Source organism: Microcaecilia unicolor, chromosome 6 (genome assembly GCF_901765095.1).
Source record: "Microcaecilia unicolor chromosome 6, aMicUni1.1, whole genome shotgun sequence".
NCBI lineage: Eukaryota > Metazoa > Chordata > Amphibia > Gymnophiona > Siphonopidae > Microcaecilia > Microcaecilia unicolor.
Window position 1 is genome coordinate 223,417,941 of NC_044036.1, and position 27,306 is coordinate 223,445,246.

The window sequence follows — 27,306 nt, forward strand, 5'->3', positions numbered from 1 at the left end:
TTGTCCGCTCGCGTCATAAGGTCCACAGCCGGAACTCCTCACCAGCTCGTGATCAATGAAAACGTCTGTTCGGAGAGCTCCCATTCCCCCAGATCCAACATATGACGACTCAGAAAATCCACTTCAGCGTTCAGCGTACCCTCTATGTGTCCCGTCCCCTTACCTGGCGGCCTGCAGGAGGGAGCGGTAACCAGGGGCGCCCACGGGATCCGGGACGGCGGGATGAGGCTGCCGACAGGGCCGGCGCTGCCGCTGGCTGCTCCGAGGCCGGCGATCCGAGGGAGCAAGCGCCGGCCTCGGAGAAGGAGATCCGCCGGCCAAGATGGCGGCGCCGGTGTCGTCGTCCTCCTCGTTGGAGCAGGACCAGCAAGGCAGCTCCGCCCACTTGCGCCGGATTGGCGCACCAACGGGGAGACTCCGCCCGCCAGACAGGGGCACCAATCCGGGCCCCCTCTGCCTGCCTGGGCGAAGAGGATTGGCTCCAGCTGTTACCAGAGGAAGGACGGGCGGGGGATTTAAACCCCGAGACGGAAGGGATCCAGCGCTTCAGTTTTGTTTGTCAGAAGCCGACACAGGGGTTGCGTCCTGCTAGCCCCCTTCAGAGACTGTGTCGTCCGCTAGCCGTCCTTGCTAGCCAACTCCAGAGACAGTGCTCCTCTTCAGCTAGCCGTCCTGCTAGCCCCCTTCAGAGACTGTGTCGTCCGCTAGCCGTCCTTGCTAGCCTACTCCAGAGACAGTGCTCCTCTTCAGCTAGCCGTCCTGCTAGCCCCCTTCCGAGACTGTGTCTTCCGCTAGCAGTCCTTGCTAGCCAACTCCAGAGACAGTGCTCCTCTTTAGCTAGCCGTCCTGCTAGCCCCCTTCAGAGACTGTGTCGTCCGCTAGCCGTCCTTGCTAGCCTACTCCAGAGACAGTGCTCCTCTTCAGCTAGCCGTCCTGCTAGCCCCCTTCAGAGACTGTGTCTTCCGCTAGCCGTCCTTGCTAGCCAATTCCAGAGACAGTGCTCCTCTTCAGCTAGCCGTCCTGCTAGCCCCCTTCAGAGACTGTGTTTTCAGCTAGCCATCCGGCTAGCCATCTCCAGAGCCTGAATCTCCTCTCGGAGTCCTAGCCGCCTCTGCTAGTCCTCCCTTAAAGACTGCGTGCTTACTGTCAGCCAGGTCAGCCGTCACCCCGCGGTTCCAGCAGTCCTGCTGGCCGCCTGCAGCTGAGGGCTCAACCCTCGGTGAACGGCGGTCGCCGCGGGTGAAGATTCGGGGTGCTCGGCTGCCCTCTGGGGCCTTGTGGGGCCTCGGGGAACTTGAGGGCTCACCAACCAAGAAACAACAGGGACGCGACACTATGTGCGTTGCCGAGAGCTGAGCCAAGTGCTCTTCTGCCCATCGGCATAGACACGACGCCTCCTTGGCCAGAGGGACACTCCTGGTGCCCCCCTGACGACTGATATAGGCTACCGCAGTCGCGTTGTCGGAGAGAACCCGAACCGGTCTCCCCGCCAGATCCACACTCAGCTCCAACCGATTGATGGACCAAGAAGCTTCCATGTGAGACCAAGTCCCCTGCGCCATGAACCCCCGACAATGGGCTCCCCATCCTGAAAGACTGGCATCTGTAGTCACTACCCAGTCCGGCACCGCCAGGGGCATCCCCAGGCTCAACTTGTCGGCCCAGAGCCACCAACGCATTCCCATCCTGACCATAGGTTCCCATGATAATTAAACTGAGTAATCCTCCGAAACCAGAGACCAGCAGCTCAACAGGGACCTCTGAAGAGGCCTCATGTGACTCCTGGCCCACGGAACCCCCTCCAGTGTGGCTGCCATAGATCCCAACACCTGAACATAGTCCCAGGTTTTGGGTGCTGGACTGCGCAGAAGACTGCGCCCGCAGCTTCAACCTCCGGTTCACTGTCAAGAAGACTCTGCCCGCTCAGGTGTCGAATAGAACCCCAAGGTATTCCAAGGATTGAGATGGAACCAAATGACTTCTAAAAGTTGACAATCCACCCCGACCGCAGCAAACTGACTACTTTGTCTGTCGCCTGAACGCTGTCCTGAAAGGACGGAGCTCGTATCAACCAAGACAGACATGCCCTGACTGCGTAGGACCCGCAGACCGACGCCTGCATGCATAACGCTGCCACTTCGAAGGATGCTTTTAAGGAAGATTCTAACTTCCTATCCTGCGGGTCCTTAAGTGCCGTCCCACCTTCCACCGGCAACGTAGTCCTCTTAGAAACCGCTGTGATCAACGAATCCACCGTGGGCAAATGCAAATCTTCTTGCTCTCCTTCTGGAAGCGGATATAAACGCGTTATGGCCCTCGCCACATGCAGCCCTGCCTCTGGTGTGTCCCATTGCGCCGCAATGAGCACCTTCATAGCATCATGAATGAAAAAGGTACAGGCCGGCCACTTAGTCCCCGACATAATAGAGGGGGCTGCCGAGGAGAGACCGCTGACCGGAGCAGAAATATTCAAAATCTCCATGGCCCTGACAATCAGGTTCGCCAATTCCTCCTGGCGAAACAAGCGAGCCACCGTGGGATCATCCCCCCCTCAGATGGAGACTCCCCCTCCTCCGGCAAATCAGACCGGGTCAATTGGGAAACTTCTGACAACCGACAGTCATCTACGTCTGTGCCCACAGACACAGAATCCAACTCCCTTGAATCCACGCATAGTCTCTTAGACAAAGAGGAAGGGGAAACCGAGAAATCTTCTTGAGAGGCCCCTAAGGCACTTTCACCGCCAAGAACCCCTACGGACCTGTTGAGCAAAAAGGCCCTGTGTAACAAAAGTACAAACTCGGGGGACTGCTCAACTCCACTGTCTCCAACCTGAGATACATCCGAAGGCAGGAGAACCTGTCGCCGAACCGCAACCAAGGGAGGCCCTGGAACCGGCTCTCCCCCCGAATCCAAGATGGCGCCCGACAAACCTCCACGCAAAACAGGCGAGCTGCCTCTGCCGCTTCCTCCACTCCCCCGGAGCCTGTATTTTGCGCCCCGGGCCCAGCTGATCATGAATCAGCTGATTGCCGACTTTGCGTTCTGGGCGTGGAGTCCGCTGCCGCCCGCCCCTTCAAAGGCACGATGGCGCCAAAATTATCTGCCGCTGGGCAGGAAGCCAGACGCTCTGAGGAGCCTAACAATGGGGCTGTCGGACCCGCGACCCATTCCGGTCGCTCCCACCCCGCCGATCCTCCCTGCCCCAGAGAGACCCGAGGGCAGGCATCGCACGCTCCAGACGCTGCTCGCCGGTTCCCACACCGGGAGCAGCGTTTGACAGACTCCAACAGGGTTGCCATGTGCCCAGAAGAAAAAAAAAAAACAGCACAGGAATCCCCCAACCCGCCAACTACAGCTCCCTACTGGCCTGCCTTGTAGCAGACTCCTGCTTACTGTAAGTGCCAGCCAACTAACACACCCAGAGTGTTTAAAATATTTGCCTTGCTTTTTTCGGGGTTGTTTTTATTTATTTATTTATTTTTTACAGGAGATTAACACTCACGTGCCCTCAAGGAACCAGCGGGAGGGGGGAGAAAGGGAGGGACCTGGCACCACCAGGTGTCCCTGCTCAGAACTAGCGAGCCCTCAACCCCGCGGGGTACTTCAACTCATCCCGAGGGAACGGGTGAGGAGTCCCAAATCCAGAGCTGCAGAGTTATGACCATTCACCTGCTAGATAGAATACTGAGGTTTGGCTGGCTACACATGACCACATATAGAGCCTCAGAAGTTCTCTCTATCTCCACCTGCTGGCAGAGGGACATAACCCAACAGCTTCTGGACTGATCTGTGGGACGCTATGGAAATTGTCCTTTGAATGTTTTCCACTCAGCCAGCAGTGGCACATCTTACAGAGCTGTAATGGTGACAAACAAACATGTGCCATGTTGGAAAACTGTCATAAGGCAATATGAATATTCTCCAAGTCAAGTTTGTTACAGCTGTCAAGTGGATGTAGAACACAGAACCACATGTCAGATATGCAGATCCAAGAGTAATGTACAATTACTCACCCTTCTGAAGAAACTCCTAAAATCAAGTACCAGTTTACAGTGTTCCCAATGGATGTAGCAGTACAAATTTGAGGAACAAATTTGCAGGAGATTGGAACAACTTCCAATTAATTTTCAAATAAATCAATGTAGGTTATTTAACCTATTAAATATGTGTAATGCAATAGTATCTCCTCTATCCAACAAAGTCCTCAAGAAACTGAATTTTCAAGAATTGCACAGATTTACATAGTGCAGGTCGGTAATCCACAGACCCCCACTCTAAAACTGTGGCTGATGTGATTGGTAAACTGCATTGGAGACAAGCTGACACCAGATGCAGGCTAATGTTTGCTTAGTTGATAACAGGTCCAAGAAAAAAAGTAACAGGGATCATCTTTGCATTGTGATTGGAAGAGTTAAGATGCTAAACAAAGTAATCAGATAGGTATGGAACCCTTGTGCCAGACCATGGGTGCAGGATGCATGCACCTCATTCTGAAATTCTACCTGAGCTCATATCATCCTTCTAGTTCAAATTGGAGACATGACAGTCCATTAGAACTGTATAGATAAATAGATGGCAAAAACTATTAAAAAGGGAAAATAATCCTTCTAACCCTTCCATAGCTTACTTTTAACAAGGTGGTTTTAAAAAATGTCTCATAAGGGTAGACAGCTTGTTCAAAACAGTTGTGTTCACAATCATAAAAGCAAATACAACTGGTAACATCAATGAGTGTGTCCTTCATATTTTTCCAAACTTCCACAAGCTAATAAACAGCTATGGGTAGTGTTGGAATTAAACCAATGTAAAAAAAAAAAAAAAAAAAAAAAAAAGTTAAATTGGTGTGGCATAGGTCCCTCACCAAAACAGACCCAGATTTCAGAACCGTGGAAGCTGAAGTGCAGAAGAATGCAGTTTTTAATTTTATGTAAAGCCACTTCCAACATAGGCATTCCACTCTCAATAGACAAAAATAATTAGAAATAATTATAGAAAAATTGAAGAAAACAAAAAAAGCCTCCTTTTATTGGAATAACTCTTTTGTTTTTATTTCAGTACATTTATATGCAGCCCTTCTGATCCCAAATACACCAGGATCTTGGTGTATGCAGCCCTTCTGAGAGAAACAGCTGAATCTAGGTGTATGCTGCCCCTCATACAATGAATACAGCTAGATCTAGGTGTAAGCAGCCCTTCCAGAAACATTTGGACATATACAAAGTGAGTTTCGGCTGTAACAGTTACAATCATTTTAAATGCTGTTTTGCTGATTTAAAATTTTATGTTATATGTTCATAGGGGAAGCTTTAAAATAAATGACATTTCTGTCAAATTAAAAAAAAAAAAAAAAAATCACACACACAGGCATCAAAACTTTTGCAAGTATTTTTTATAGAGAACCATATTTTTATCATGAAGAAAAAAAGCAGGCATCTAGCGCTCCAATGAAAACCACAATAATCTTAGACCTATGCCCACCAGGATACAAAATTACCCACTGGACAAAAGATGGAAAAAGAGGAGGAGGAATAGCCATAATATACAAATCCGAATTCACCATCACAACCACAGCTGAATCCATTCTGCCACAACTTGAAATTGCCTCGGTAAGAATCAATCACCCAAATTTGCAGGAACACCTTAACGTAGTCATACTTTACAGACCACCAGGCAACTGGCAAGATTCCCAAACACACTTCATGGACTTTTATCTCGAACACTTGTGTCTCTACCTCAAACCTCATCATAATAGGAGATATCAACCTGCACCTTGAAGATCTCACCACAACAAGCACCCAAGAATGCAAAGAGTTCCTACAATTGTGGGACCTTCACGAACCAAACACGCAACCAACTCATATTAAAGGACACACATTAGACATCATCACACACAAATTCGACCATGACTCAAACCTTATTTTAACAGGTGCAAAATGGACACCTACACCATGGTCAGACCACTATAAAGCACACATCTCCCTCCAATGGCGAACGAAAGACTTACTTAACAAACAAAAACAAATACGGAAAACCTACACCACGATAAAAAAAATAGACCCAGTTATATTCTGGCAACAGATCTATCACAACGGATGGACAATAAAGGCAGATACAAACCAATTCCTCTTAGAATGGGACAACAGATGCAAATCAGTACTAGACAACAATGCCCCAATTCAAACCAGAACCTCACATAGAAAGAACTCGACACCATGGTTCAACGAAGAACTGAAAAAAACTCAAAACACAAGTTAGAAGATTAGAACGTGTGTGGAATAAAAGGAAGGACGACCCCACACTTAACGCATGGAAACAACTTCAAAGAAAATATAAATATACCATAAGACAATCCAAAAGATTATACTACAAAACTGAAATTGGACCAAACTACAAGGATACACACAAACTCTTCCAAATGGTGAATAAACTACTAGACACCACACTAGTCACAAACAACAGTAAAGACACAGCAGGGAGCTGACAACCTCGCGAAATACTTCAAGGAGAAAATCGTACAACTGCGACTTAAAATACCTGTCAGCCCCATCGAATACGCTGTACTCCTAGACTGCCTAGACCCAGACCCTGGAGTATAACCAGCAGATAGAACCTGAAACGAATTCGAGATACTATCGGAGGATCTCATCTCCCAAATGCTTAAAAGATTCGCCAAATCTCATTACAAACTAGACATATGTCCAAACAACCTCATGAAATCGACCTAACGAATCACTTGAACTTCATGCTACAAAATGGAATCTTCTCGAAGGAGAAAAGAAACATTCTACTCACCCCCATACCCAAAGATGCAAAGAAAAATGCTAGTGAACTAACCAACTATAGACCAGTAGCATCCATTCCCTTAATAACCAAAATAACGGAAGGGATGGTGACCAAACAACTCACAAACTATCTAAACAAGTTCTCAATACTACATGACTCCCAGTCAGGATTTCCTTCTAATCACAGTACCGAAACAGTACTGGTCACGCTCATGACTAAATTCAAACAAATGATTGCAACCGGCAAGAACATACTACTTCTACAATTTGACATGTCTAGCGCCTTCGACATGGTTGATCATGAAATTCTACTACATATCCTCGAGTACTTCGGAATCAGAGGCAATGTTCTCAACTGGTTCAAAGGGTTCCTAACCACACGATCATATCAAGTGACATCAAATTCGAGTACATCAGCCACATGGACACCTGAATGCGGAGTTCCACAGGGATCCCCCCTCTCACCGACCTTATTTAACCTAATGATGATACCCTTGGCCAAACTACTATCAAATCAAAACCTTAACCCATACATATATGCTGATGACATAACGATCTACATCCCATTTGAACAAGATTTAAAGGAAATTTCCAAAGAAATCAACCAAAGTCTACACATCATGCATTCATGGGCAGATGCATTTCAGCTGAAACTTAATGCAGAAAAACCCAGTGTCTAATACTCACCTCTCAACACAATACGAACAAATTCACCACTATCAACACAAAACTGAATCTACCAATTTCGGATATCCTAAAAATTCTTGGAGTTACCATTGACCGACACCTAATGCTTGAGAGTCACGCGAAAAACACAACCAAAAAGATGTTCCACTCAATGTGGAAATTAAAAAAAGACAATACTTCCCCAAGGACAGTCTCCTGTAACCTGGTACAATCATTGGTACTCAGTCACCTAGACTATTGTAATGCACTGTACGCTGGCTGCAAAGAGTAAATACTCAAAAAACTCCAGACAGCCCAGAATACAGCAGCCAGACTCGTATTCGGAAAATCAAAATATGGAAGTGCTAAACCCCTACGAGAAAAGTTACACTGGCTCCCACTCAAAGAACGCATCACGTTCAAAATATGTACCCTAGTTCACAAAATCATTCATGGCGAAGCCCCAGCCTACATGTCAGACTTGATAGACTTGAGAGAGAAAATCCGCTGGCAAGCGGAGAACTCAAACGCCCCACGGTAAAGACAACAGAGAACAGAAAGTGGGAGAGCGACCAAGGATATCAGAGACTGGAGGATGTTCTTAAAATGAAAGTTTATTAAGAGTTTCGAAGACTCGACACGTCGTCGTGTTTCGGCCATCAGGCCTGCATCAGGAGTCTATAAAAACATACATTTATATACAATGAAGAAACAATAAAATTACAAGAAATATATAAGATATATATATACACATATAGAGTAGTATATATGTGTGTACAATAAAGCTATGTATGTGAAGAAATGTGCATGGCAATTCTGAAAACAGAAAAATTGTGAAACACATGCTTATGTGGACTGTGTAAATGTACATGGTTTACTGGAAGACAAAACACACACATTTATATATATGATAGAGAACGAGGAGCACATACGTTGCTATATAACCGGAAAATAAACAATTATGAATGTATGTAATTTTTAAACTGGAAAAGTAACAAGTGTTGAACTATAATTTTCATCGAATTAAACAAAAATCTTTATAATGCAAAGGAATAATGATTTTTTAACGAAATATTAATAGATGATGCAAATTATGAAAATAATGCATTTAAAGTTCCTTTATATTACAATTATAAAAATGTGACTCACATACATGTTTGGGTTTGGTGTCTTTAAAAATAATAATAATAATAATAATATCAACCACATAAATAAAACTTAACTGAGAGACACAATTTAAAATGCAAATAATTAATAACGATGGTATTAGACTCATATACACGTTTGAGCTTGGTTTCTTTTTTTATATAAAATTTTTAATGATGATAAATATCAACCACATAAATAAAAATAAGAACTTAACTGAGGAACACAATTTAAAATTGTAAAATTAATGTGAGGAGACCATTAAGTTGGGATATACTTGTGAGTAAGGAATTAAAAAATAATATAAGGAAACCATTTTATTGGGATATGCTGTAAATGAAAAAGGGTGATGCTTGTTAACATGATGCAATACCTAATTATAGAAGTCTGAGATTACTTGGGAGAAAATGGCAAATTTAAATTTGAAAACCGGACAAATAAAAATAAAAAATAAAATACTGCTGATAAATGTTGTGCTGAATCTATGGCACTGACCTGCTGTGCAGGGTGGTTCAGAAAAATGACGATGGGAGATTCTTTGAAGATGTCACAACAGTCTATTGAGGAATGTAAAACATAGATTGTAACAGTGGAGGAGCACTTAAATGATTGTCAAATATATTTTGAAAAGGATACTGACCTCTTACACAAAAGATGACTGGATAATGATGTAATTGATTCTTCAACAGTGGTATAATAGTCTGTTGAACATAGCAGGGGAAGGACAAAAAATGGTCATTTTTCTGAACCACCCTGCACAGCAGGTCAGTGCCATAGATTCAGCACAACATTTATCAGCAGTATTTTATTTTTTATTTTTATTTGTCCAGTTTTCAAATTTAAATTTGCCATTTTCTCCCAAGTAATCTCAGACTTCTATAATTAGGTATTGCATCATGTTAACAAGCATCACCCTTTTTCATTTACAGCATATCCCAATAAAATGGTTTCCTTATATTATTATTTTTTAATTCCTTACTCACAAGTATATCCCAACTTAATGGTCTCCTCACATTAATTATAAAGATTTTTGTTTTATTCGATGAAAATTATAGTTCAACACTTGTTACTTTTCCAGTTTAAAAATTACATACATTCATAATTGTTTATTTTCCGGTTATATAGCAACGTATGTGCTCCTTGTTCTCTATCATATATATAAATGTGTGTGTTTTGTCTTCCAGTAAAATCATGTACATTTACACAGTCCACATAAGCATGTGTTTCACAATTTTTCTGTTTTCAGAATTGCCATGCACATTTCTTCACATACATAGCTTTATTGTACACACATATATACTACTCTATATGTGTGTGTATATATATATATATATATATATATATATATATATATATATATATATATATATATATTTCTTGTAATTTTATTGTTTCTTCATTGTATATAAATGTATGTTTTTATAGACTCCTGATGCAGGCCTGATGGCCGAAACACGACGTTGTGTCGAGTCTTCGAAACTCTTAATAAACTTTCATTTTAAGAACATCCTCCAGTCTCTGATATCCTTGGTCGCTCTCCCACTTTCTGTTCTCTGTAGACTTGATAGACTTACCACCCAGGAATGCTAAATCATCATCTCGCACATTCCTTAATCTTCATTTCCCCAACTGTAAAGATCTAAAATACAAACTAATGCACGCATCAACGTTTTCATGGGAATACCGGATGAAACTGAAAGAAGCCAAGAGAGATACGTCTGGCAAAAGCGCATGCAGAAGAACAAATGGCTAGAAATGTAAGGAGGGGTGACAAAAATTTATTCAGGTATATTACTGAAAGGAGGAAGACAAAAAAGGGAATTGTGAGACTAAAAGATGCTGCGAACCGCTATGTAGATAATCATGAAGAAAAAGCTAATTTGCTAAATAGATTCTTTTGTTCTGTTTTCACTGAAGAAAATCCAGGAGCAGGAACGTGATGGACTGGCAAAAGTACATGTGAGAATGGAGTGGATATAGCACCATTCACAGAAGAGAGTGTGTATAAACAACTTAAAAATCTAAAGGTGGACAAAGCAGTGGGACCGGACGGGATCCATCCCAGGATATTGAAGGAGCTCAGAGAGGTTCTGGCGGGTCCTCTAAAAGATGTTTAATAAATCCTTGGAGACAGAACAGGTGGGATTGGAGAACGGCGGAGGTGGTTCCTCTTCACAAAAGAGGTGATAGGGAAGAAGCCGGAAACTACAGGCCGGTAAACCTCACTTCGATTATTGGAAAAGTAATGGAAGCGATGCTGAAGAAAAGGATAGTGAATTTCCTAGAAGCAAATAAGTTGCAAGATCCGAGACAACATGGTTTCACCAAAGGGAAATCGTGCCAAACGAATCTCATTGAATTCTTTGACTGGGTCACGGAGAATTAAATCAAGGACGTAATATGGAGGTAATCTACTTAGATTTCAGCAAAGCTTTTGACACGGTTCACCACAGGAGGCTCTTGAATAAACTAGACAGGCTAAAGATAGGACCCGAAGTGGTGAACTGGATTAGGAACTGGTTAACGGGCAGACGCCAGAGGGTGGTGGTAAATGGAGTTCGCTCGGAGGAGGGAAAGGTGAGTAGTGAAGTGCCTCAGGGATCGGTGCTGGGGCCGATTCTATTCAATATATTTGTGAGTGACATTGCCGAAGGGTTACAAGGTAAAGTTTACCTTTTTGCGGATGACACCAAGATTTTCAACAGAGTGGACACCCCGGAGGGAGTGGAAAACATGAAAAAAGATCTGCGGAAGCTAGAAGAATGGTCTAACGTTTGGCAATTAAAATTCAATGCGAGGAAATGCAAAGTGATGCATTTAGGGAGTAGAAATCCAAGGGAGACGTACGTGTTAGGCGGGGAAAGTCTGATAGGTACGGACGGGGAGAGGGATCTTGGGGTGATAGTATCTGAGGACCTGAAGGCGACAAAACAGTGTGACAAAGCGGTGGCTGTAGCTAGAAGATTGCTAGGCTGTATAGAGAGAGGAGTGACCAGCAGAAGAAAGGAGGTTTTAATGCCCCTGTATAAGACATTGGTGAGGCCCCACCTGGAGTATTGTGTTCAGTTTTGGAGGCCGTACCTTGCTAAGGATGTTAAAAAAATGGAAGTGGTGCAAAGAAAAGCTACAAGAAGTGGGATTTGCGTTTCAAGATGTATGAGGAGAGACTTGTTGACCTGAACATGTATACCCTGGAGGAAAGGAGAAACAGGGGTGATATGATACAGACGTTCAAATATTTGAAAGGTATTAATCCGCAAACAAACCTTTTCCGGAGATGGGAAGGTGGTAGAACGAGAGGACATGAAATGAGATTGAAGGGGGGCAGACTCAAGAAAAATATCGGGAAGTATTTCTTCACAGAGAGAGTGGTGGATGCTTGGAATGCCCTCCCGCGGGAGGTGGTGGAAATGAAAACAGTAACGGAATTCAAACATGCGTGGGATAAACAGAAAGGAATCCTGTTCAGAAGGAATGGATCCTCAGGAGCTTAGCCGAGATTGGGTGGCAGAGCTGGTGGTTGGGAGGCGGGGCTAGTGCTGGGCGGACTTATACGGTCTGTGCTGGGGCTGGTGGTTGGGAGGCGGGGAAAATGCTGGGCAGACTTGTACGGTCTGTGCCCTGAAGAGGACAGGTACAAATCAAGGTAGGGTATACACAAAAAGTAGCACATATGAGTTTATCTTTTTGGGCAGACTGGATGGACCATGCAGGTCTTTTTCTGCCGTCATCTGCTATGTTACTATGTTTTTTTCATATATGAGCACACAAATCTGGAATGCGCTGCCGCGCAGCCTAAATGATCTAACCAACTTTTGCAAACTACTGAAGACCCATCTCATTAACAGGACATACCACAAAGATTAACACATGTGAACTCCCCCACATGTATCCAAAACTGTCTTAAAATGTTCTCTTGTTATATTACTATCATGTTTTTCATTATCATGTAACCCAAAATCCTTCTGTAATACCAAACGTCTATTCTCTTCTTATTTCCACTATTCATGATATATTGTAAGCCACATTGAGCCTGCAAAGAGGTGGGAAAATGTGGGATACAAATGCAATAAATAATAATAATACAGAATTTGGAAATAACAAAAGCAGCTTCTGGAGTACTGACAAATATATTTTGAAAATAACCCTCCCCCCCTTCACAGACCCTTGGAAATTCCAACAGCCCCCACAACTCCTCTTAGATCTTCTTCGCCCCCCCCCCCCCCTCAATCCCCTAATAAGAGAGAAGGCAAATCTATTTTGCTATTGTTTTTGACAAATGGAGATGGCTGCTACAGTGGGACCTGCATCAACTTTATAGTCATACCGTCTCCTGTGGACCAGATAAGCTCATCCCATGTCCCCTCATTTAACCTCACTCAAGGAGATATCAATAAGAGTTTTCATTTTGGCACAGTATAAGTCATAAAAAGAACAAAATATTTTTATTTATTGCATTTGTATCCCACATTTTCCCACCTATTTGCAGGCTCAATGTGGCTTACAGAGTTTGGTTATGACATAATCATTCCATGATATCAGATACAGTTAGTAATGTACAAAGGTTAAGTAAGGGAAGAGAGAAGGAAGGTGTTAGGCAGGATGGAAGGTGGACTTTAATAACTGGCTGGATTGGTGAAGTATTTTTGTAAGGCTATGGGTTCTCTTTGTAGGCTTTGTTGAAGAGATGTGTCTTCAAGGATTTGCGGAAGTTAGTTATTTCGTCAATCGCTTTCAGGGCTGCTGGTAATGCATTACACAGCGGTGTGCTCATGTAAGAGAAGGTGGTGGCGTGTATCTGCTTGTATTTTAGTCCTTTACAGCTGGGGAAGTGCAGATTGAGAAATTTGCGGGATGATCTTATGGCATTTCTGGGAGGCAAGTCCACAAGGTTTAGCATGTAGATTGGGGCGTCTGCGTGAATTATTTTGTGTACAATCGTGCAGATCTTGAACGCAATGCGTTCCTTGAGTGGGAGCCAGTGGAGTTTCTGTCTTAGGGGTTTTGCACTTTCATATTTAGTTTTTCCAAATATGAGTCTGGCGGCGGTATTCTGGGCTGCTTGGAGTTTTTTGATAGTCTGTTCTTTGCAGCTGGCGTACAGTGCGTTACAGTAGTCCAGGTGACTTATTACCATTGACTGTACCAGGGTTTTCGCCCTCTCCACTCAACCGAAACTGCGCTTACTAAAGTCTCCAATGACCTATTACTGGCTAAATCCAGAGGTCAATATTCCAATCCTATTCTTCTTGATCTTTCCGCTGCTTTTGACACTGTCGATCACACCATATTTCTCGATACCCTGTCCTCACTTGGATTCCAGGGCTCTGTCCTTTCCTGGTTCTCTTCCTACCTCCGCACCTTTTGTGTTCACTCTGGTGGATCCTCTTCTACTTCTATCCCTCTGCTTGTCGGCCTACCTCAGGGTTCTGTTCTTGGTCCCCTCCTCTTTTCTATCTACACTTCTTCCCTTGGTTCATAAATCTCATCCCATGGCTTTTCCTATCATGCTGATGACTCCCAAATCTACCTTTCTACCCCTGATATCTCACCTTGCATCCAAACCAAAGTTTCAGCGTGCTTGTCTGACATTGCTGTCCGGATGTCTCAACGCCACCTGAAATTAAATAGGACCAAAACCGAGCTTCTCATTTTCCCCCCAAACCCACCTCCCCGCTCCCCCCGTTTTCTATTTCTGTTGATGGCTCTCTCATTCTCCCTGTCTCCTCAGCTCGAAACCTTGGGGTCATCTTTGACTCTTCTCTCTCCTTCTCTGCTCATATCCAGCAGATTGCCAAGACCTGTCGTTTCTTTCTTTACAACATCCGTAAAATCCGCCCCTTTCTTTCCGAGCACTCTACCAAAACCCTCATCCACACCCTTGTCACCTCTCATTTAGACTACTGCAATCTGCTTCTTGCTGGCCTCCCACTTAGTCACCTCTCCCCTCTCCAGTCGGTACAAAACTCTGCTGCCCGTCTCGTCTTCCACCAGGGTCGCTTTACTCATACTACCCCTCTCGTCAAGACCCTTCACTGGCTCCCTATCCGTTTTCGCATCCTGTTCAAACTTCTTCTACTAACCTATAAATGTACTCACTCTGCTGCTCCCCAGTATCTCTCCACACTCGTCCATCCCTACACCCCTTCCCGTGCACTCCGCTCCATGGATAAATCCTTCTTATCTGTTCCCTTCTCCACTACTGCCAACTCCAGACTTCGCGCCTTCTGTCTCGCTGCACCCTACGCCTGGAATAAACTTCCTGAGCCCCTACGTCTTGCCCCATCCTTGGCCACCTTTAAATCTAGACTGAAAGCCCACCTCTTTAACATTGCTTTTGACTCGTAACCACTTGTAACCACTCGCTTCCACCTACCCTCCTCTCTTCCTTCACATTAATTGATTTGATTAATTTATTTTTTGTCTATTAGATTGTAAGCTCCTTGAACAGGGACTGTCTTTCTTCTATGTTTGTGCAGCGCTGCGTACGCCTTGTAGCGCTATAGAAATGCTAAATAGTAGTAGTAGTAGTAGGGTACAGAAGATATATCTCGGGAAGAAAGGTTTTACTCTTTTGAGTTTCCACATGGAGTGGAACAACTTTTTTGTTGTGTTCTTCACGTGAGCATAGAGTGTGAGGTTTCATAAAGGATTGCATAAGGAGCTTACAGCCCATGTAGTTATGTTTAAACAAAAGAGATCTACATCTAACAAGTTTTTTTTTTTTGTTACATTTGTACCCCGCGCTTTCCCACTCATGGCAGGCTCAATGCGGCTTACATGGGGCAATGGAGGGTAAAGTGACTTGCCGAGAGTCAGAAGGAGCTGCCTGTGCCTGAAGTGGGAATCAAACTCACTTCCCCAGGACCAAAGTCCACCACCCTAACCACTAGGCCATTCCTCCACTCCGAACTTATAAAACCACTTGCCCCTGAACCATCTGTGTATGTAAAAGGTAAACTGTTACAAAACAGAATCCATGTGCCCCAATGAAAGGAGAGTTTAATTCTACTTCCATTTAATTTCAATATATTCCATCGTCTTTATAAACACCAGGCTTCCCAAAGCAGATTACAACAACAGTTAAGATGAACCCATCAGAAACAGGATATTCTCACTGAAATCTGGCCATCTGAATTGTACAGAACAGTGAAGAAAAATGATTAACATAGTAGATGACAGCAGAAAAGGACCTGCACGGTCCATCTAGTTTGCCCAACAAGATAAACTCATATGTGCTACTTCTTATGTATACCTTACCTTGATTTGTATCTGCCATTTTCAGGACACAGACCGTAGAAGTCTTGCCCAGAACTAGCCCCACCTCCCAATCTTGGCTAAGCTTCTGAGGATCCATTCCTTCTGCACAGGATTCCTTTATGTTTATCCCACGCATGCTTGAATTCCGCTACTGTTCATCTCCACCACCTCCAGTGAAAGGGCATTCCAAGTATCTACCACTCTCCTCCGTGAAAAAATACTTCCTCACATTTTTCTTGAGTCTGCCCCCCTTCACTCTCATATCATGTCCTCTCGTTCTACCACCTTCCCATCTCCGGAAAAGATTTGTTTGCGGATTAATATCTTTCAAATATTTGAACGTCTGTATCATATCACCCCTGTGATATGAATTCATAAGGTAAAATTATGTATAATCATACCTGATAATTTTCTTTCCATTAATCATAGCTGATCAATCCATAGACTGGTGGGTTGTGTCCATCTACCAGCAGGTGGAGATAGAGAGCAAACTTTTGCCTCCCTATATGTGGTCATGTGCTGCCGGAAACTCCTCAGTATGTCGATATCAAAGCTCCATCCGCAGGACTCAGCACTTAGAGAATTACACCCACGAAGGGACACTATGCCCAGCTCACCACCGCCGAAACGGGGGAGGGGAATTAACCCAGCTCATCCCCACACAAGTGGGGGAGGGGAATCCGTCCAGCTCATCCCCGCGGAGCGGGGGAGGGACACCACACCCGCCGATGCGGGGGGATCTGGCTTATCCTGCAACCGCAACCGCGGGAGGAGCTGACTGACCCTAACACCGCCGAAGCGGGAGGGGTACAAAGCTGCCCTACATCCGCACGAAGCGGGAGGGAGTGCCGGCAGAATTTTAAGTCTCAATCCAGCCCCGTAAAACGGAGGGGAGAGGAATGCAGCAGCTCACTGTAACACAAACTCGTCTTAACTCTTGAAGAATCCAAGTGAAAAAACTTGAACACGAAGTCCTCCTGAACAGGAACTGAAGACTAAACTTGAACCTGAAATGCAACCAGAATAAAAACAGTACAGATATCTGGGAGGGGGCTATGGATTGATCAGCTATGATTAATGGAAAGAAAATTATCAGGTATGATTATACATAATTTTACCTTCCATATCATCAAGCTGATCAATCCATAGACTGGTGGGATGTACCGAAGCAGTACTCACCCAGGGCGGGACATTGAAATCCCTGACCTCAACACTGAAGCTCCAAACCGGGCCTCCGCCCGTGCAGCCACAGTCAAACGGTAATGCTTGGAGAATGTATGAGCCGAAGCCCAAGTTGCCGCCTTGCATATCTCTTCCAAGGAGACGGATCCGGCCTCTGCCATCGAGGCCGCCTGAGCTCTCGTGGAGTGAGCCTTCAGCTGGATAGGCGGCACCTTCCCCGCGGCCACATAAGCCGCTGCAATGGCTTCCTTGACCCATCTTGCCACTGTAGGCTTAGCAGCCTGCAGACCCTTACGAGGACCTGCAAACAGGACAAACAGATGATCCGATTTCCGGAAATCATTGGTCACTTCCAAGTATCTGATGATGACTCGTCTCACATCCAGATATTTAAGAGCAGAGTACTCCTCTGGGTAGTCCTCCCTACGAAAGGAAGGGAGACAGAGCTGCTGATTCACATGGAAGCGAGAAACAATCTTGGGCAGGAAGGAAGGCACTGTACGAATAGTCACTCCTGCCTCAGTGAGCTGCAGAAAAGGCTCTCGACATGAGAGCGCCTGGAGCTCGGAAACTCTTCTGGCTGAAGTGATAGCCACCAAAAAGACTGCTTTCAACGTCAGGTCTTTCAGAGATGCCCTCGACAAGGGTTCAAAAGGCGGCTTCTGCAATGCTCTTAGTACCAGATTGAGATTCCACGCAGGCACCACTGAGTGCAGAGGAGGGCGCAGGTGATTAACTCCCTTGAGAAAGCGCACCACATCTGGCTGCGAAGCCAGGGAAGCACCCTTCAGGCGGCCCCTGAAGCAAGTCAGAGCCGCTACCTGGACTTTAAGGGAACTGAGCGACAGGCCTTTCTCCAGACCTTCTTACAGGAACGCCAACACTGAAGAAATTGGAGCAGTGAAGGGAGAAAGTGAGCCTGCTTCACACCACGCTGCAAAGATACGCCAAACCCTGGCGTAAGCAGTAGAAGTAGAGCGCTTCCTCGCTCTCAGCATAGTGGCGATGACCTTGTCTGAGAAGCCCTTCTTCCTCAGACGCTGCCGCTCAATAGCCAGGCCGTAAGACCAAAGGGGGAGGGATCCTCCATCACCACGGGACCCTGATGTAACAGGCCCTGCTCCACTGGCAGCCGCAGAGGATCGTCGACCGAGAGCCTGATCAAGTCCGCATACCAGGGACGCCTGGGCCAATCCGGACCCACCAGGATTACCCTGCCGGGATGCTTTGCCACCCGGTCTAGCACCCTGCCCAACATGGGCCAGGGCTGGGAACACATAGAGAAGCTCTTGTGTCGGCCACTGTTGGAGAAGAGCATCTACTCCCAGGGATCGAGGGTCCCGTCCTCTGCTGAAAAAGCGCGGCACTTGGCAATTGGCCGATGACGCCATCAGATCTAGGCTCGGCTGGCCCCAGCGCTTCGTGATGTCCAAGAACGCCTGAGCAGATAGCTGCCACTCTCCGGGCTCCAAGGTATGGCGACTGAGAAAGTCCGCCTTGACATTCATGACTCCGGCAATGTGGGCCGCTGAAAGCTGCTCCAGGTTCGCTTCCGCCCACTGGCAAAGATTCATAGCCTCCTTGGCTAGAGGGGCGCTCTTGGTACCTCCCTGGCGGTTGACATAGGCCACAGCCGTGGCATTGTCCGACAGGACCCGTACAGGCTTCAACACTAGTACCGGGATGAACTCCAAAAGCGCCAACCGAATGGCTCTGAGTTCCAGGAGGTTGATAGACCACTTTGCCTCTGCAGGAGACCAGAGCCCCTGCGCTGTCCTTCCCAAGCAGTGGGCCCCCCAGCCCGACAACGAGGCGTCCGTCGTGACGACAATCCACTCTGGGGTCACCAGAGGCATTCCCGCAGACAACTTGTCTGTCTGCATCCACCAGCTCAGCGCCTTGCGCACTGCTGGGTCCAAGGGAAGGCGCACAGCATAATCCTCCGACATCGGAGTCCAGCGCTGCAGCAAAGAGTGTTGAAGTGGTCTCATATGAGCCCTGGCCCAGGGCACAACTTCCATCGTGGCCGTCATAGAGCCCAACAGCTGCACATAGTCCCAAGCCCGAAGGGGAGAGGCTACTAGGAACTGGTCCACCTGAGCCTGAAGTTTGACAATCCGATTGTCTGGCAGGAACACTCTGCCCACTTGGGTGTCGAATCGAACTCCCAGGTACTCCAGGGACTGAGTCGGGCGCAGCTGGCTCTTCTCCCAGTTGATGATCCATCCCAGGGAGCTCAAAAGAGCAACTACCCGGTCCACAGCTTTGCCGCACTCTGCATAAGAGGGGGCTCGGATCAACCAGTCGTCCAGATAAGGATGGACTTCTACCCCTTCCTTTCGTAGGAAGGCCGCGATGACCACCATTACTTTGGAAAAGGTCCGCGGAGCAGTAGCCAACCCGAAAGGGAGGGCTCTGAACTGGAAGTGTCGTCCCAGGACTGCAAAACGCAGAAAGCGTTGATGAGGAGGCCAGATGGGAATATGCAGGTACGCTTCCTTGATGTCCAAGGATGCCAGGAACTCTCCTGCCTTCACTGCCGCTATAACAGAGCGGAGAGTCTCCATGCGAAAGTGCCGCACTTTCAAGGCCCGATTGACCCCTTTGAGGTCGAGGATAGGCCGGACAGAACCTCCTTTCTTTGGTACCACAAAGTAAATGGAGTAACGTCCCTTGCCAAGCTGACTTTCTGGCACCGGAACGACCGCGCCCAGGCGGATCAGATTGTCCAAGGTCTGCTGCACTGCCACAGCTTTGACCGGAGACTTGCAGGGAGAGAGTACAAACCCGTCTTTTAAGGGTCGGCAGAACTCTAGTTTGTAGCCGTCTCTGATGACTTCCAGCACCCACGCGTCTGAAGTTATTGTGGTCCACTCGCCCAGAAACGAGGACAGCCGTCCTCCAATCTGCACTGGGGCGTGGACCAAGACCCCGTCATTGGGTACGAGACCCTGGGGGAGGACCGGAGGGAGCACCTCCGGGACGGCGGTCTCTGCGAAAGGAATGCTGCTTGGGGGAGAAATTCCTCTTGAAGGAAGAGGGGGCAGAGGAACCCGACTTGCCCGGGCGGTACCGACGGGCTTCCTGCAACCGTCCTCTGGAGGTACCGGGACGAGTACTAGCCCGAGCCCTGACCTCTGGTAATTTCTTGCCCTTAGACGTGCCGAGATCGGTCACGATTTTGTCCAGCTCGACCCCAAAGAGCAGCTTGCCTTTAAAAGGCAACCTAGCCAGGCGGGATTTAGAGGCGTGGTCAGCAGACCAATGTTTCAGCCAAAGCCACCGCCGCGCAGAGATTGTCTGAGCCATGCCTTTCGCTGAGGCCCTCAAGACATCATACAGCAAGTCTGCCAAATAGGCTAAGCCCGATTCCAGGGCCGGCCAATCAGCCCTCAAGGAATGATCCGAGGGGGAAGCCCGCTGCACCATAGTCAGGCACGCCCTGGCCACATAGGAGCCGCAAACTGAGGCCTGCAAACTTAAAGCAGCCGCCTCAAAGGACGACCTTAAGGCCGCCTCCAATCTTCTGTCTTGGGCGTCCTTTAGGGCCGTGCCACCTTCCACCGGCAACGCCGTTTTCTTAGTCACCGCAGTGATTAAAGAATCCACGGTAGGCCACAGATAGGCCTCACGTTCACTCACAGCCAAAGGATAGAGGCGGGACATAGCCCTAGCCACTTTAAGGCTCGCTTCTGGGACATCCCATTGAGCCGAAATTAAGGTGTGCATGGCATCATGCACGTGGAAGGTTCTAGGCGGGCGCTTCGTCCCCAGCATAATGGCAGAGCCAACAGGGGCTGAGGGAGAGACGTCCTCCGGAGAGGAAATCTTCAAAGTGTCCATGGCCTGTAACAACAGGTTGGGCAAATCCTCTGGGCTAAAAAGCCGCGCTGCAGAGGGGTCATCCGCTCCATCCGAGCGGGGATCCGTCTCCTCCAAGGAATCCGCAAAGGACCGTTGGGAGACCTCAGACACGCTGCCCTCATCTACATCGGAGGAGACAAATTCCTCCAAGGCCTGGGAATCAACCCGAGGGCGTTTACCTCTGGGAACCTCAACCTCTTTACCAGACGAGGGAGCAGGGGCAGCGTTGTGCATGAGGAAGGCCTGATGCAGCAGCAAAACAAACTCGGGGGAGAAACCCCCCAGACTGTGCACTTCCGCAGCCTGGGCAACAGCCCTAGACGCACCCTCAACCGGCGCTCGCAATAGCGGGGGAGAGACATGCTGCGCATCCAAAATGGCGTCCGGCGCGAAACTCCGCGAAGGAGCCGCGCGGGAAGAACGGCTCTTAACTTTAGCCGCTTCTGTGCCGTCGCCCAAATTAAGGGCGTTCATGGCATTAATGTCTCCAACCTCAAGGGCGGCCCAAGAAGAAGCCGTCCGAGCCGCGTGGCCGGCCAAGATGGCGGAGGCGAGGAGCGGGGGATGGGCGTTTATGGCGGGAAAAACCGCCACGCCGGAGGAAGGACCGGGACATTCATCGGTCACGAAACTGTCACCCAACAAGGGCGAATCAGGCTTTAAAACCCCCGCATCCCCTCTAGAAGCGCTCAAGCGACCCGGGGAGCGACCCTTTGCGCCCTCGCCCTCCGACGCCATATGCCACGAGGAGAAGAATCGGGGAACCCCCTGCCCGCTATAAAAAGGTAAAAATTACCTGCTGTCCGCTCCGAGTTGTAACGACCTGGTGTCCCAGTGAGTAGCTGCAATAGACGCTTAAATAAACGTCGAAATAAACGCCTTTAAGGACGTTCAAAATTTTTTTTTTTTTTTTTTTAATGGAGCCAGCGGGAGGGGGGAGAAAAGGAGGGACCTGGCACCACCAGGTTTGCACTTGCTCAAAAGAGCCCTCAACCCCAGGCACTCAACAAAACCTAAAAATTAGGCTTGGAGGCCTAGCCAGAGCTGCTGCTGTGTGTGACCACCACCTGCTGAGATAGAGAACATACAGAGGAGTTTCCGGCAGCACATGACCACATATAGGGAGGCAAAAGTTTGCTCTCTATCTCCACCTGCTGGTAGATGGACACAACCCACCAGTCTATGGATTGATCAGCTTGATGATATGGAATTTCTGTTTCTACCACCTACAATAATTTTTGAAGTTGTTTTACTGTTATTCAATTATGTCTTTTCTCTTCCACTTTGTAAGGCACTGCTGCTGCCTATCCAACAAAAACATGGACCAACAATAAAGAACGACAACGTGGATGAAGCAGCTCATAGGTTTGCTTGCTGTGTTCTGCGTGAACGGCAATGACGACTGCGCGGGGGAGTGGAAACAGAGATTAACCAAATAGCTTCCTTACTTACAGTGGACTAGATAGGCTCACTTCCACTCCAGTATATTAAATCTCCTTCAAGATTCGCCACGGAAAGGGGACAACAGAACCGCAGCGCTGGGTTATGGCTGGTGATCGCTGCATACTGTAAGCAGCGGCGGCCGTAAAAACAAAGAAGAGCTCCAGTCTTAAGGTAGTACTTACCAGTATCGGAAGATCCCGCAGATCTGGCTTTTACACCGTCCCAGTGTACAGTACTCTTCCAAAGTCCAATACAGAGGAGGACGCAGCGCACTTGTACCCAAAGTGTCAAGCGTTTGGCTCGGAAACACTGCAGCAGCACTTAAGAAAAACGCTTAAAACTAGCTAACAATTTAGACTTCGAACCAAAATCAGATGAAATCACCCAAAGCCAAGAGAAGCAAGAACAGATCGTAGACCAACAAGTCCTAAAGTGGAGATTCTCAATCTCCTTGTTTCCGTCCGTTCGCATGCACTGGCCGTTAGGAATTCATGAAGACTCATTAAACCTGCCAGGGACACCGCACAGCGCGCACCCACCTTCCATTCAGGTCTAAGGGCAGCATCGTATCTTCGGCAGTCCGTGAGTCCATGGCGAAAGGCCAAGCCGATGCGAGGGCCCTCTGCTCTGTTCCACAAACAAACTTTCAAACCGTCATCGCCATATTACAGGTCCTCCCGCCAATGAAAGGAACTATAGACCTGACGTCACTTTAGTATCTGCTCGATCTTAAAGTATCTCGGCCTTGTGTGAGTGAGTGACGCGAACTTCACGAAGTGGGGTGGGGGCTGTAGTCGCCATCTTTAACTCTTACCGTCCGTTACCGCCTGCGTGGATGGCATTGGACTTGTAGTCTGATTCAGGATATATTAAGCCGTTTGTTGCAAATTACTTCCTGCAAATAATGTAAGATGAAGCAATTTAGCACAAGTGACTGTGCAAGTTTGCAAAAGTGGTCTTCATGCGGAAACAGGGAACTTCTTGTGGCTGGTAAAGTGAGGGAAGAAAGGACATTTAGGGGCTCATTTTCAAAGCACTTAGACTTACAAAGTTCCATAGCTTACTGTGGAACTTTGTAAATCTAAGTGCTTTGAAAATACACCTCTTAGTATTTGTACAACTGAAATTACTACTGCTAAATAGCAGAACACTCTTAGATAGATAAGACAAACAGCTGATGTTCTTTGCTTTGTAATAAAGCAACAGGGAAAGAAGTAGGTGGAGTTGCATCTAGAGAGGTGGGGCGGGTACAAGGGGATAAAAACCCTCAAGGATGTGAGCCAGGCTGAGGCCCAAGGAAAGGGGGCATCAGAAGCAACTCGTGCCCTAAACATGGCTTTGTACAATAAATGCAGGGAGCAGAAGAATTAGGTAAGGTTCAGGGTCCACCTGCACAGTTGGGTTTTTAGCATATGTGCATTCTCTCTAACGTTTTGCAAATCTCTCTCATGTATGTTAATTGTGGGTACACAAACAGAAATTTGGTGGAAAGGAACCAATATCAAGTGATCAGTCACCACATCAAGGTAAGATGCTCCAAAAGAAACCTTTATTGTGACTAGGGTTACCGTTTTGTGTCCTCTGAAAAAGAGGACATGCCACGCCCCTACCCCACCACGCCCCCTTCAGGTCCTCGTTCTGCCCCTATTCCCCGCCCCCCCCCCCACTTACTATTTAGCCCTGGTGGTCTAGTAGCGTCTTCTCTTCGGGGCAGGAAAGAGCCCCCTCTTTCCTGCCCGGAGCGCTGCCTGCCCTTGCCTGCTGCATCCTCCTCTGTGTGGCTGGGGATTCAAAATGGCCACCGAGAGTTGAAGCGGCCTCGCGAGTGTTCAACTCTCGGCGGCCATTTTGAATCCCCAGCCAGACCGAGAAGGATGATAGACAGGGGAGGCAGCGCTCCGGGCAGGAAAGAGGGGGCTCTTTCCTGCCCCAAAGACGTCACTAGACCACCAGGGAACATGGTAAGGAAGGGGAAGGGACGGGAGACCAGACCCACGGCGCCGATCGCACACGCGCCTACCCGCGCCCACGTTTGTCCAGAAATCCGGACAAACGGCGCGGGCAAAATCCACCGGACGCCCCACATGCCCTCAAAAAGAGGACATGTCCGGAGAAATCCGGACAAATGGTAACCCTAATTATGACCCAACACGGTCCGTGTTTCGGCTAAAACGCCTTCCTCAGGGGTCTACAAAACAACCGATGAGTGTTCAATTTCGAATCGATTGATGGAGCATTTAAAGTATCTTGACAAGTGTCTCGTGTAACAAGCTGTCAGTACAAATACAAAGACTATGCCTCCTCAACCCACAGCTTCATTTCAACCAGTGTTGCCAGATGGAAAAAATTTATCACGCCTAAAACCGCACAAAGTCAGTTTGCATGTGAATGACATCATTAATAAATATTGAGGTCATTTGCATACAAATGATGTCAGTAAGCCTGCCTCCGTGGGGCTTCTACTGGCTGCGGCCGTAGGAAAACCAGCCAGCGGCCGCGGGGAAAAAAACGCCAGCGGGGCAAAAAGAGCCACCCAAAATCCCGCAACCCGCACACGGCGTGAAAAAGCCACAGTGGCTCACGGAAAGGAGCCCAATTGGGCGAGAAACCCACAGCCCTGGCAACACTGATTCAACTGAAAGAGACTCTGTTCTGCCCAAGGAGGTTAGATAAGTTTGAGAACAGGAGATGGTGCAAAGCTATCTAGCCCATTATATGGGTTGAAGCCAGTAGGCGGAGTTACAAGTACACCCAAAACAATAGCAAACACTATTACTACTGCTACTTATCATTTCTATAGCGCTACTAGACATACGCAGCGCTGTACACTTGAACATGAAGCTATTGAAAGCAATAGTAAAAGATTATTAGAAACTAGTAAATAAGGCCCATTTCTGACACAAATGAAACGGGCGCTAGCAAGGTTTTCCTCAGAGTGTGTATGTTCGAGAGAGAGTGTGTGTGAGAGAGAGAGTGTGCGAGTGTGTGTGTGCCAGAGAGAGTGAGTCTGGATGCGAGTGTGTGTGTGAGAATGAGAGTGAGACAGTGACTGTGAGAGAGAGTGTGTTTCACACAGATACACTGTGTGAGAGAGAGTGTGTGCGATACACAGACTCTCTGTGAGAGTGAGTGTATGAGACCGAGAGTGTGTGAGAGTGACTGTGTGACACATAGTGAATGTGATACAGTGTGAGACATAGTGTATGAGAGTGAGAGAAAGACACTGACTGTGAGAGTGTGTGTGTGTGACAGAGATACCTCCCCCTCCCTCTGTGGTCTCAGCACCCCTTCCTCTGGTCTCAGGATCCCCTCCCCCCTCTCAGGTCTGAGGACCCCCTCCTCCCCTCTGTAGCAGAAGGTGGATTTTGAGCATGGCTTAGTTATTGTTTTGTTGGGGAGTGTGTGAGTTGCATGAGCAATCAGTGCTGCCATTTTGGTGTTGGGGGGGTTTGTCGGGGGGAGAGTACCGTTGTTCCACAAACTTGTATGTGTTTGTGTTGTTTGTGGCGGGGTTGGGGGGTCATGGGGTGTGTGTGGGTGATTGAGGTACATAGGTGTGTGTGTGAGAGAGAGTTGCTGTCTGTGCATGGCACAGTGTGTGTGTGTGAGTGAGTGAGAGATGTAGATTTTGCATTTGACAGTTTTGGGTATGAGGCCGTTAGTGAGGAAGGTGGCGACTGGATTTTGGGTGGGGGGGGGGGGGTGAGTCACATGGGGTCTGTAGGTGTGGGTGTGTGTGAGAGAGAGAGAGAGAGATTGAACGTCTCTGTTACACTTTCTGTATTGAGGGGGTTGGGGGAGGGAGTGTGTGTCTGAGTGAGAGAGATGCTGTGTGTCCATGACAGTGTGTGTATGTTGGTGTGGGGGGTTGTGAGTTTGGTTGTGTGTGTGGGAGATGCTGATTTTGCATATTAGATGTTGTGTATTTATTTGGGCGAGAGGGAGGGAGTCTGGTGGAGCTGGGTAACTTGTCTGCTTTCGCTCTGGGGTCTGGCATTGCAACTCAGCCTCTCCTCCTTTATAGCAAGACTTTTTTTTTCTTTTAAAAAGCTTAGCCAAAATTGGGTGGCAGAGCAGGTGGGGGAAGAGAGGTTGGTGGTTGGGAGGCGAGGATAGTGGAGGGCAGACTTATACGGTCTGTACCAGAGGCGGGACTGGTGGTTGGGAGGCGGGAAATACTGCTGGGCAGACTTGTATGGTCTGTGCCCTGAAAAAGGCAGGTACAAATCAAGGTAAGGTATACACATATGAGTTTATCTTGTTGGGCAGACTGGATGGACCATGCAGGTCTTTTTCTGCCGTCATCTACTATGTTACTATGTTAAGGGGGCGGGGTGAGGAAGAAGACACTATCAGCTCCTATACTTGCTTGACACCTATGGTGTAATATTGTAGTTGCTGTATACTACACAGAGAGAACACTGTTAAAGCAAAGTCCCGCAACATAATTTTTTTTTCCATTCGGTACAGTTAGCAGTACCTAATGATGGCTGCACTTAGACTCCCGAAACTAAGCTGCAACCTGCTGTGCTCTCTTGGGGATGCAGCCTAGCACTTTACTTGCAATGCTGTCGTCGCCCCGGGAGACAGAACCGAGGTCACATGCACACTGTTGTTAGTGATGAGGACCAGCATCCGGTAACTTCTGTTTCAACACCACCTCCAACCACTCCTGCTTGCTGCGAAGCTCCGCCTTTCCTAGGCAGCTCATTGGTAGCTCTCTGGCCACCGAAGTTGCTGGTGGGCCTCTGATTGGGCTGTGGCAAAGTCACTTTCGAGATCTCACAAAGAAGGGCGGAGTGGGGAGGCGGTCGGTGGTGGGCTCTGACTCCGGTTCGGCCTGCTGTGGCGAAATCTTGGGGCTCGGTTCTGTAGGCATGTATAAATAAATAAGTCTTATGGGAAAAGCTACCCAATGAGTAATTCCCAGGTTCCCGTTTACAGAAGTCTGGCTAAACAA

The 27,306-nt window shown here is 47.5% G+C and overlaps 1 protein-coding gene across 1 annotated transcript in view; it reads right to left on the minus strand.

Moving 5' to 3' along the window:
• The window catches only part of LOC115472221 (CDK5 regulatory subunit-associated protein 2-like), a gene marked incomplete in the record, with an annotated part of 793,551 nt that extends 770,385 nt beyond the window's left edge, over positions 1–23,166 (minus strand). The window contains 1 exon segment of the mRNA XM_030206415.1: positions 22,886–23,166. Within this exon segment, the coding sequence (XP_030062275.1) occupies positions 22,886–22,938 (53 nt within the window).
• Between the last annotated feature and the right edge of the window lie 4,140 nt (positions 23,167–27,306).